Genomic DNA, 13049 nt, shown 5'->3' with positions numbered 1-13049 from the left:
GATACATGGTCCTTCGAGCCGGATTCAACCCAACATTGGTCCTGCGAGCTGACACCAACTACCAGGGACTTTGGAACCACAACCACTGCACCCCAGAACAACAAGTCATTGGATTTACGACCCATTGGCACCAACTACCAGGGACTTTGGAACCACAACCACTGCACCCCATAACCAACAATCACCAGTAATTATCTTTCCTATCACATTTCATCATTTTTTCGAACCGATCCTGTAACCTTGTTGACAAGCTGTGGAATTAAGACTGCCCTTGAACTTCTGAGCCTGGTTGTTCAGTTTGTCGAACAAAATTCCTTCTCATTCGAACCGATCCTTCAACCTTATAAATCAATCCTCATATAACTAGACTTGACTAGACTTAGACTACTTACCTAATTCAAAATGGAAAACATCGTCGCAGATCAGATCAAAACGGCAGAAGCCATCAAAAGAATGCATACCAACATGAAGAAAGACTCCCCCTCAAGGAAAAATGCAGAATACTGCCAGAACAAAATGTGCCAACTGAAGGAAGAATGGAATGCATTCAATGAAGCGCACAAATATTTAATAGAACACATACCAGAAACTGATGAATATTTCACGAAAGACATATACGGGCAAGCAGAAAAGATATACAATCAAGCATTGTCCCACATTATAAAAATACAGGAAAAACTTCGAGACGACCAAGGAATTACAGAAGAAAAAGAAACGATGAACCAGCGACCTATGGATACGTTACGAAACAAACTGGAACTTCAAATTGCGGAATTTCATAAACAACTAGCCAAGATTTGGACCCAGTACGAAGCCAATCAAAAACCCTACCGCTTTCAGAGAGAAGCAGTCCAGGCTCAATGGAAAATCATCTCGGAGTCCTTTCAAGAAATCCAATTAAATAATATCGACATGAGCCAAGATCCTTTGTTTCAAGAAACTTATTCAACTGTACATGACGAATACGAAGAAATTATGAAGAAATTCGAAGACGATGAACAACCAGACAGAACTTCATTACAAGGACGTCCCAATTTTCCAACATTGCCTACAGTATCAATACCAATATTTTATGGGAACTACGAAGCATGGCCAGCATTCAGAGACATATTTCTGCAACTCATACACTACAATAAATCAATTGGGGATGCTGAGAAAATCCAACATCTAAAATCCAACGTTCAAGGTGAAGCCGGTAAATTAATTCAACATCTTTCGAACACTGCGGCGAACTATGCAGGAGCATGGTCAATAATTCAGGAGCGATATGAAAACGAAAGAATTCTATTCCGCAAATGCATGGATGCCATATTATCCCAACCCATCCTCCAGCAGGAATCAGTACAAGGACTAAAGTTACTTCACGACGTGACAAAGGAAAATCTGAACGCAATCGAAAACATGGGAATCAACATTCAAGAATGGGGTCCGATGATAACGCATCTCCTAGAATCCAAAATGGACCCTGAATCCCGCCGTGTGTATGAGACCACCTTAAAGGAACCAAAGAAAATACAGAAGCTAGAAAATGTACTGTCTTTCATAGAACGACGATTCCAAGCGTTAGAAGGAGGCAAAACACCAGCAAAAAAATGGGAACCGATTAGAAAGCACCATCCTTTCGAATCAAGAAAGTCATGGTCAGCTAACACAGCTCACCTACAAACAACCAAATGCCCATTATGCCAAGCAGGTCATGCACTGCGAGCCTGCCAGAACTACTTAGCAATGACCGTGAAGGAAAGACTAGACTACATAATTCAAAGCAAAAGATGTCACAATTGTCTAGGACCACACCGAACAAGTTCTTGTTTAAGCAAAGTAACGTGTTTCAAATGCAGGAAGTATCATCATACAACACTTCACATATCTACTACTGGCAGCCAAAGTCGTAAAACAAACAACAAGGGTGATCAATCAAACTGGAAAACTACAGCAGCCACTTTTCGCCCACAACAGAGTACCCAATCCGAATCGACACAATTTACAACACAGAGGAACATCAGCAACAATGGACAAAATAGTTCCAATATGCAAATGGTACGAAACGAAACCATAGGGACGATCAACGGAAATAATGCCTATATCACTACAGGAAATAGAGAATCTCCGAAAAGGCAATTGCATTCAGTTGCTCTGCTTGCTACAGCATACGTCAGAGTTAAATCAAGAAATGGGACACTACAAACAATACGATGTCTAATTGACCCAGGATCTGAAGCATCGTTCATATCAACAAACGCGGTGCAGATACTCAAGTTACAGAAACACAAGAACGAAGCACAAATCATTGGCATAGGTCAGTCTCAATCAGGGTCATCGCAACACATGGTATTCTGCGAGCTCAGACCAAGGTTCCAGAGTTCATTTATGATAAACGCAGCGTTGCATGTACTTCCACGAATTTCCAACTCAATTCCGAAAGAAAAAATTCACAACAGTCTCATTACGGAATGGAATGATATACAATTCGCCGATCCACATTTCTCAAATCCTGGACCAATCGACATGCTTTTAGGAGTTGATATATACAAAGATATCATTTTGGATGGAGTAAGAAGATCAAACAATGGGATAACAGCGCAAAATAGCGAAATTGGATGGTTACTATACGGAAATGTGAAGAATATAAGTCCATCACTTCAGATAACTAGTTTAACTATCACTATCAATGATGAGCAGTCACTATCAAGATTTTGGGAATTGGAAGAAGCTGCAGACGAACGACGCTGTTCACCTGAGCATGAGCTTTGTGAGAGACATTACCAAAGCACTCATACACGAAATCGAGATGGATCATACACAGTCAGACTTCCCTTCAAAAGTGATGCTGAAAATTTGGGATTGTCCAAAAAACAAGCGGTAGCGCGCCTGCTGCAAATCGAGAGGAAATTCGAAACCAATCCAAGCATGGAACAGAACTACAAGGAATTCATACGCGAATACATAAAATTAGGTCACATGAAAACAGCAGAAGCTCAACCCCTCAATGGCATTCAAGTTTTTTTACCACATCAGTGCGTCATAAAGGCAGACAGCACTACTACTTCCACAAGAGTTGTTTTCGATGGATCGGCAAAAACAAGCACAGGATATAGTCTAAACGATGTTTTACACTCAGGTCCTAAGATACAACAGGATCTCACTGACATTCTCATCAGATGGAGAAAACATCGAGTCGCCCTCACTGCCGATATCGAAAAGATGTACAGGCAAATCAAAATAGCCGAGGAAGATCAACCATACCACAAAATAGTCTGGAGATTCTCAAAGGATGAACCAATACAGGAATTTCAGTTAACCACTTTAACTTATGGCACGGCCCCAGCAGCATATCTGGCAATACGCACCCTACATCAATTAGCTGAAGACGAGGAGAAAAATTTTCCAAGAGTCGCTCAGATCGCTAAAAAGGATTTCTACGTAGACGATTTACTCACAGGGGCGGACAGCGTCGAGGTAGCTGAGCAATTGAAGAAAGAAATTACTGAACTAATGAAAAAGGGAAACTTCAATCTTCGAAAATGGAAAATGAGCAAATACCCACAAAATGGGACGGATGAATTTATTCTAGGTGACAAATATGAACAAAATACTACGAAAACACTAGGCATTGTATGGAATACAAATAGCGATAGTCTGCTCTATAACATCAAATCACCTGAAATTGAAGCGATCACCAAAAGACGCATGCTTTCCCAGATTGCTGCAATATTCGACCCACTTGGTATGATATCACCAATAATTATACGTGCCAAACTATTGATGCAAGAAATATGGAAATCTGGACAAGATTGGGATGTTACTCTTCCGGAAGAAATTCGCAAAGAATGGGCGAAACTGACTCAAGAACTTCCAACGCTTCGTGAAATATGCATACCAAGATGGATACAACACAAAAAGGGTTCAAAGATGGAAATTCACGCTTTTTGTGATGCTTCTGTGAAAGCATACGGTGCTGTGGTTTACTCCAAAACTATCGATGACAGCGGGCAGATCCACGTCAGTCTCTTAGTATCCAAATCCAAGGTGGCCCCCATAAAAAACAAGAAAACTCTTCCAAAGCTAGAATTATGTGGAGCCGTTCTATTAGCGAAGCTCGTACACAGAACGATCAAAGCCCTGGACATTCAAGAAATCCCTGTGCATGCATATTCCGATTCGACGATTACACTAGCTTGGATAAATGCTGATGCCGCAAGGTTACCTGCGTTTGTTGACAACAAAGTTCGAGAGATAAAACAATTAATTGGCAAGGTCAAATGGTATCACGTTCGGTCTGAAAACAATCCCGCTGATTTAATAACCCGAGGAATAACGGCATCAAAACTAATTAGTCACAAATTATGGTGGAATGGTCCAGATCAACTAAGTCAAAATCCCACAAATATTCAGGAAATGATACAAAGCTCAACATCCGCTAACGCACTAGACACCTCAAAAAGTATAAATAGTTTGTCTACAACCACCATTGAAGAAAATCCATGCATCCAAGATACTCTGGATATCTTATTACAGAAATTTGAATCATGGGAGAAAACCATAAGAGTAACAGCCTACTGCCTGAGGTTCAGCAACAAATGCCAGAAACAACACAACGCTACAGTATTTCTGTCAAGAGACGAACTACAAAAAGCAACACTAATACTTCTACGAAAAATCCAATACAACGAATATTCGTCTGAATTTAAGGATTTAAGCAACGATCGACCTCTGAGTAAAAAAAGTAGTATCTTGAGTCTAAACTCCTTCCTGTATAACCAACAATTGATGCGGGTAGGAGGACGTCTGCAAAATTCAGCGCTAAGATACGACGAGAAGCATCCTATCATTATACCCAGTAGTAGCCCAGCGACAGAGAAAATAATAAGAAATGCCCATCATACTACGCTTCATGGTGGAATTCAGCTAACCCTCGCATACATTAGACAGCAGTACTGGATTCCCCGAGGAAAAGATAAAATAAGGAAGATAATACGAGAGTGCAGCATCTGTTTGAGGCAGCAAGCACAAAGTCATATTCAATTAATGGGATCACTCCCAGAGCCAAGAGTCACACCAACTAGCCCCTTTACTCACACGGGGGTAGACTATGCTGGACCCATAGCAATTCGAATGTCTAAGGGAAGAGGAAATAAGTCTTACAAAGGGTACATCGCCATCTTCATCTGCTTGACCACTAAAGCCATTCATATTGAAGCAGTTAGAGACCTGCCGAAAGTGCATCACGTTTTGAACTTGAACCTATTTATTCCCGAGTTCAAACTCAAAACACAACATTAGTTTAGTATTACTTCAAGAAACCTGACACCTTACTATGCCCACAACAACTACCTGGAATCGGGTGTCATAGTAAACAGGACGACCACAATGCTGAAAGCTGCCTTCATCACTTCAAGGGCCCCCCGGAGTATGTTTAATGTGAATTAAACATTGGGGAATATTCAGAGGAAATCACATTTAAATTCAAATTCCATGGAAAATTATTAGGGAGCAGTTATCGACCTCATGAACTCAATACCATATCTAGGCCGAATATTGTGCGAAATTTGCAGATTCCAGCAACTCCGAAAGGCGGTCAGTGACGAAAATTGTGTGTCGTCACAACTTATATAAAAACCATACTCATTGTAATTATCATCAACATTCTTTTGTTCAAAGTTTCACGTTAATAAATCATTTTAACTCCACCGCGAGTTTTACTTGGTTTGTAGTGGATTTACAACCCTCTACTCACCACAACTACTCACTGCTACTTCAACGTAGTTACGAACCGTTGAAGAAAGTAGACACATATCTTTAGAGGATATACTCTAAAGATACATTAAACGTTGATTGTTGGACTTAGCCTCAGGATTGGTTTAGAATATTGGAATTGATCCTGAAGTAGGACGACCAAAATCAATTCAAATTTATCGGGTTTGGTATTGATTGTTGGACTTAGCCTCAGGATTGGTTTAGAATGTTGAAATTGATCCTGAAGTAGGACGACCAAAATCAATTCAAATTTATCGGGTTTTGTGTTGATTGTTGGACTTAGCCTCAGGATTGGTTTAGAATGTTGGAATTGATCCTGAAGAAGGACACCAAAATCAATTCAAATTTATCGGATTTGGTATTGATTGTTGGACTTAGCCTCAGGATTGGTTTAGAATGTTGGAATTGATCCTGAAGTAGGACGACCAAAATCAATTCAAATTTATCGGGTTTGGTGTTGATTGTTGGACTTAGCCTCAGGATTGGTTTAGAATGTTGGAATTGATCCTGAAGTAGGACGACCAAAATCAATTCAAATTTATCGGGTTTGGTGTTGATTGTTGGACTTAGCCTCAGGATTGGTTTAGAATGTTGGAATTGATCCTGAAGTAGGACGACCAAAATCAATTCAAATTTATAGGATTTGGTGTTGATTGTTGGACTTAGCCTCAGGATTGGTTTAGAATGTTGGAATTGATCCTGAAGAAGGACACCAAAATCAATTCAAATTTATCGGGTTTGGTGTTGATTGTTGGACTTAGCCTCAGGATTGGTTTAGAATGTTGAAATTGATCCTGAAGTAGGACGACCAAAATCAATTCAAATTTATCGGATTTGGTATTGATTGTTGGACTTAGCCTCAGGATTGGTTTAGAATATTGGAATTGATCCTGAAGTAGGACGACCAAAATCAATTCAAATTTATCGGGTTTGGTGTTGATTGTTGGACTTAGCCTCAGGATTGGTTTAGAATGTTGGAATTGATCCTGAAGTAGGACGACCAAAATCAATTCAAATTTATCGGGTTTGGTGTTGATTGTTGGACTTAGCCTCAGGATTGGTTTAGAATGTTGGAATTGATCCTGAAGTAGGACGACCAAAATCAATTCAAATTTATCGGGTTTGGTGTTGATTGTTGGACTTAGCCTCAGGATTGGTTTAGAATGTTGGAATTGATCCTGAAGTAGGACGACCAAAATCAATTCAAATTTATAGGATTTGGTGTTGATTGTTGGACTTAGCCTCAGGATTGGTTTAGAATGTTGGAATTGATCCTGAAGAAGGACACCAAAATCAATTCAAATTTATCGGGTTTGGTGTTGATTGTTGGACTTAGCCTCAGGATTGGTTTAGAATGTTGAAATTGATCCTGAAGTAGGACGACCAAAATCAATTCAAATTTATCGGATTTGGTATTGATTGTTGGACTTAGCCTCAGGATTGGTTTAGAATATTGGAATTGATCCTGAAGTAGGACGACCAAAATCAATTCAAATTTATCGGGTTTGGTGTTGATTGTTGGACTTAGCCTCAGGATTGGTTTAGAATGTTGGAATTGATCCTGAAGTAGGACGACCAAAATCAATTCAAATTTATCGGATTTGGTGTTGATTGTTGGACTTAGCCTCAGGATTGGTTTAGAATATTGGAATTGATCCTGAAGTAGGACGACCAAAATCAATTCATATTTATCGGGTTTGGTATTGATTGTTGGACTTAGCCTCAGGATTGGTTTAGAATGTTGGAATTGATCCTGAAGTAGGACGACCAAAATCAATTCAAATTTATCGGGTTTGGTATTGGTTGTTGGACTTAGCCTCAGGATTGGTTTAGAATGTTGGAATTGATCCTGAAGTAGGACGACCAAAATCAATTCAAATTTATCGGATTTGGTATTGATTGTTGGACTTAGCCTCAGGATTGGTTTAGAATATTGGAATTGATCCTGAAGTAGGACGACCAAAATCAATTCAAATTTATCGGGTTTGGTGTTGATTGTTGGACTTAGCCTCAGGATTGGTTTAGAATGTTGGAATTGATCCTGAAGTAGGACGACCAAAATCAATTCAAATTTATCGGATTTGGTATTGATTGTTGGACTTAGCCTCAGGATTGGTTTAGAATGTTGAAATTGATCCTGAAGTAGGACGACCAAAATCAATTCAAATTTATCAGGTTTGGTATTGATTGTTGGACTTAGCCTCAGGATTGGTTTAGAATGTTGGAATTGATCCTGAAGTAGGACACCAAAATCAATTCAAATTTATCGAATATATTTATATAAATAATCCTATTTTATAGGATTTTTTACTTTGTGAAATAATTTTTGTACACTTAAATTAATGAAAATTTAATAGTTTTTATTAAAGTTTAAAATATTAAATTTAAAATTTAACTTAATAAGTTAAATTTTTAATTGTTAATTTTTTTTTGTAATTATATTCAATAAAATTAAATTATTTCTTAAAGTTTCAAAAACTCTTGTACATCTTATACTAGAATATAAAGATAAGGATAAAATAGGAAATGAGTTCGGATAGAAATGAAATTTATCCCAAGATTTCTTGACTGCAACCTGTCTACGAATATGAGGTGGAACTATATGTGATAGCACCGGTAACCAAACTAAAGGAGTAGATCTAATAGTCCCACTAATAATTCTCATAGAAACATTAAGCTGTGCATCAATTTTATGAACATGAGCACTATTAAACCAAACAGAACAACAGTATTCAGCAGCAGAAAAAACCAAGGCCAAAGCTAGAATATAAAGATAAGCTAAAGAAGCTGATGGGTTCATACCCCATTTATAAAGGTATACCCCTTTTCTTTATAATTAAAACTATAAAATTAATATTTTTAATTTTAATAATAAGAGGAACTCTTATTTCTATTTCTGCTTATTCATGAATTAATATCTGGATTGGTTTAGAATTAAACCTCTTAGCTTTTATTCCTATTATAAACTTAGATAATTTTAAGTATTCTTCTGAATCCTCCTTGAAATATTTTTTAGTCCAAGTTTCTGCATCAATTTTTGTTTTATTTTCTTTTTTAAATTCATTAATTTTAATCAATTCTATCGAGCAATTAATACCTACTTCTATATTTTTGTTTAACAGAGCTATCCTTATAAAAATAGGAGCAGCCCCTTTCCACTTTTGATATCCAGAAGTCCTAGAAGGACTAAGATGAACTAATGCATTATTATTAATAACTTGACAAAAAATTGCTCCAATAATTTTAATTATATATAATTTTAAATTAAACCTATTCTTTATTTTGATTATTTTGATGTGTATAACCTTAGGGAGTGTAAAAACATGAAACCAAACCAGATTAAAAAAAATTCTTGCCTTATCTTCCATCAACCATATTAGTTGAATATTACGAATAATAATATTAAATCAATCCTTATGAATATACTTTTTAATTTATACTTTTATTTCTTTAAATTTAATCCTAATTTTTAATAAATATAAAATCTTTAACATAAAAGATCTTATAAATAATATGAATTACAATAAAACTTTAAAATTCTATTTTTTTTTTAATTTCTTTTCTCTAGGAGGAATCCCCCCTTTTTTAGGATTTTTTCCTAAGTGACTAATTCTAAAAACTTTAATTGAAAATCACTTTTATTTTCTATCTTTTATGATAATTTTTATTACTTTAATTTGTATATATATTTATATACGCTTAATACTTCAATAAAATATTTAATTATATTAACTCTTACTATGTAATTTTTTTAAATTGAGTGAATATTTACGGATTAATCATTTTTACTGTAATTTTTAGAATTTATTAAGGATTTAAGTTAAATAAACTAGTAACCTTCAAAGTTAAAAATAGAATTATTCTAAGCCTTAGAATAATATTCACCTATAAATTTGCAATTTATAATCATAATTGAATATAAGGCTTAATAAAGGAGAAAACTCATAATTAAATTTACAATTTAACGCTTTAATTCAGCCACTTTATCGAATAAATGATTATTTTCTACTAATCATAAAGATATTGGAACATTATACTTTTTATTTGGAATATGAGCAGGAATAGTAGGAACATCGTTAAGTATTTTAATTCGGTTAGAATTAGGGACTAGAGGAAGATTAATTGGAAACGACCAAATTTATAATATAATTGTTACAGCACATGCTTTCATTATAATTTTCTTTATAGTAATACCTATTATAATTGGAGGTTTTGGAAATTGATTAGTTCCTTTAATAATTGGAGCCCCTGATATAGCATTCCCACGATTAAATAATATAAGATTTTGACTTTTACCCCCTGCTTTAACTCTTTTAATTTTAAGAACAGTCGTAGAAATAGGAGCAGGAACAGGATGAACTGTTTACCCTCCTCTTTCTTCTAATTTAACACATTATGGGCCTTCAGTAGATTTAGTGATTTTTAGTTTACATTTAGCAGGAATTTCCTCAATTTTAGGTGCAGTAAATTTCATTTCAACTATTATAAATATACGTCCATTTGGTATAATACTTGATAAAACTTCTTTATTTGTATGATCTGTTCTTATTACAGCAATTCTTTTATTATTATCACTTCCAGTTCTTGCAGGAGCAATTACTATACTATTAACTGACCGAAACTTAAATTCTTCTTTTTTTGATCCAACCGGTGGGGGAGACCCAATTTTATACCAACATTTATTTTGATTTTTTGGTCATCCTGAAGTTTATATTTTAATTCTCCCAGGGTTTGGTATAATTTCCCATATTATTACACAAGAAAGAGGAAAAAAAATTGCCTTCGGTTCTTTAGGAATAATTTATGCTATATTAGCTATTGGACTTCTAGGATTTGTAGTATGAGCTCATCACATATTTACAGTTGGAATAGATGTTGATACTCGAGCTTATTTTACTTCAGCTACAATAATTATTGCAGTACCCACTGGAATTAAAATTTTTTCTTGATTAGCAACTTTACATGGAATACAATTTTACTATACACCTTCAATTTTATGAACCCTGGGATTTTTATTTTTATTTACAATTGGTGGATTAACAGGAGTAATTTTAGCTAACTCTTCCATAGATATTATTTTACATGACACCTATTATGTTGTAGCTCATTTTCATTACGTTTTATCTATAGGAGCTGTATTTGCCATTATAGCAGGATTTATCCATTGATTCCCTTTAATTACAGGATTCAATCTTAACAATAAATTATTACAAATCCAATTTTTAATTATATTTATTGGGGTAAACTTAACATTTTTTCCTCAACACTTCTTAGGACTAAGAGGGATACCTCGACGATACTCTGATTATCCTGATGCTTATTACAAATGAAATAAAATTTCTTTTATTGGATCTATAATTTCCTCTATTAGAATAATCTTTATAATCTTAATTATTTGAGAAAGATTTTATTCAATACGTTTAAGAAAGTTTAATTCTAATGTACCCTCTTTAATTGAATGACTTCAACTTTCTCCTCCTAATGAACATTCTTATTCAGAAGTACCAATCTTAGCTCAAAAATTCTAATATGGCAGATTAGTGCATTGGATTTAAACCCCAATTATAAAGATTTACCTTTTTTTAGAAATAGCAACTTGAAAATCATATATATTTTTAGACAGAGCTTCGTATTTACTTGAACAATTAAGATTTTTTCATGATCACGCCCTTTTGATCTTAATAATAATCACTTGTATTGTAACATATACCATAATGAGACTAACATTAAATAATTATAACCATCGTTTTATATTAGAAGGACACAATATTGAAACAATTTGAACTATCATACCAGCATTAACTTTAATTTTTATTGCTTTTCCTTCTTTAAAATTAATTAACTTAATTGATGAAATCCGTAACCCTTTAGTTACTATTAAAACTATTGGTCATCAATGATATTGAACCTATGAATATACAGATTTTAAAAATCTTGAATTTGATTCATATTTAATTAATAATAATCAACTTTTTAATTTTCGATTACTAGAATTTGATAATCGAACTATTTTACCATATCTTTTTCATATTCGAATTCTAACTTCATCTTCTGACGTAATTCATTCTTGAACAGTTCCTTCAACAGGAGTAAAAGTTGATGCCTCCCCAGGGCGATTAAATCAACTTAGATTTAATTTAAATCGAACTGGAATTTTTTTTGGCCAATGTTCAGAAATTTGTGGAGCAAACCATAGATTTATACCTATTTCTATTGAAAGAATTTCTCCCCAAAATTTCATTAAATGGGTAGAAAATTTTTCATTAGATGACTGAAAGATAAGTATTGGTCTCTTAAACCACTTTATAGTAATTAACGACTACTTCTAATGAAAAATTTAGTTAACCTATAACATTAGTTTGTCAAACTAAAATCATTCTTAGAATAATTTTTAATTCCTCAAACTATACCTATAGATTGGTTTTCCTTGTATATTTTTATAACACTTTTATTTATTATTTTAAACATTAAAATATTTTATTCTCATAAAAAATCTCCTTTAAAAAATTTTAAATTATTAAATAAAAAATTTTCTTGAAAATGATAATAAATCTTTTTTCTTCTTTTGATCCTTCATCTTATTTTATATTACCTTTAAATTGACTAAGAATAATTATTAGTTTTTTATTTATTCCTTCTATATTCTGACTAATTCCTAATCGATTTAACTTTTTAATTCAAAATATATTAATTACTCTACATAAAGAATTCAAAATCATTACAAAAAAAAATAACACTTTAATATTTATTGTATTGTTTTACTTCATTATAATTAATAACTTAATAGGGTTATTTCCTTACATTTTTACAGCCTCAAGTCATATAATTTTTACTCTATCCCTAGCTTTACCTTTATGGTTAAGATTTATATTAAATAGTTGAATTAGCCACACTTATCACTCATTTGCTCATCTAATGCCCCAAGGAACTCCTACTATTTTAATACCTTTTATAGTATGTATTGAAACAATTAGAAATATTATTCGTCCTGGAACTCTCGCTATTCGTTTATCAGCTAATATAATTGCAGGACACCTTTTATTAACTCTTTTAGGAAATACTGGTCCTATAGTAAATTTGCTTATTTTATTAATTATTATAATTCAATTTATACTAATTTTATTAGAATCAGCAGTAGCTTTAATTCAATCTTATGTTTTTGCTATCCTTAGAACTCTTTATTCTAGAGAAAATAATTATGATAAAAAATCACTCATTTCATTTAGTAGATTATAGTCCTTGACCAATTTTAGGCGCTTTTAGAGCTATAACTGCTATAATAGGAATAATTA

At 34.0% G+C, this 13049-nt stretch overlaps 1 protein-coding gene across 1 annotated transcript; it reads left to right on the top strand.

Annotated features, from left to right (window-relative positions):
- Nucleotides 1-402: 402 nt before the first annotated feature.
- Nucleotides 403-12093, top strand: LOC123686622. Its single transcript, XM_045626857.1, is given in 2 exon segments — nt 403-5220; nt 11328-12093. Coding segments are annotated over 2 exon segments (5523 nt in total). The 3' UTR covers nt 12033-12093.
- Nucleotides 12094-13049: the final 956 nt, after the last annotated feature.

This window comes from Harmonia axyridis, chromosome X, assembly GCF_914767665.1.
Source record: "Harmonia axyridis chromosome X, icHarAxyr1.1, whole genome shotgun sequence".
Taxonomy (NCBI): Eukaryota; Metazoa; Arthropoda; class Insecta; order Coleoptera; family Coccinellidae; genus Harmonia; species Harmonia axyridis.
This window is presented reverse-complemented; position numbering and strand designations above follow the sequence as displayed.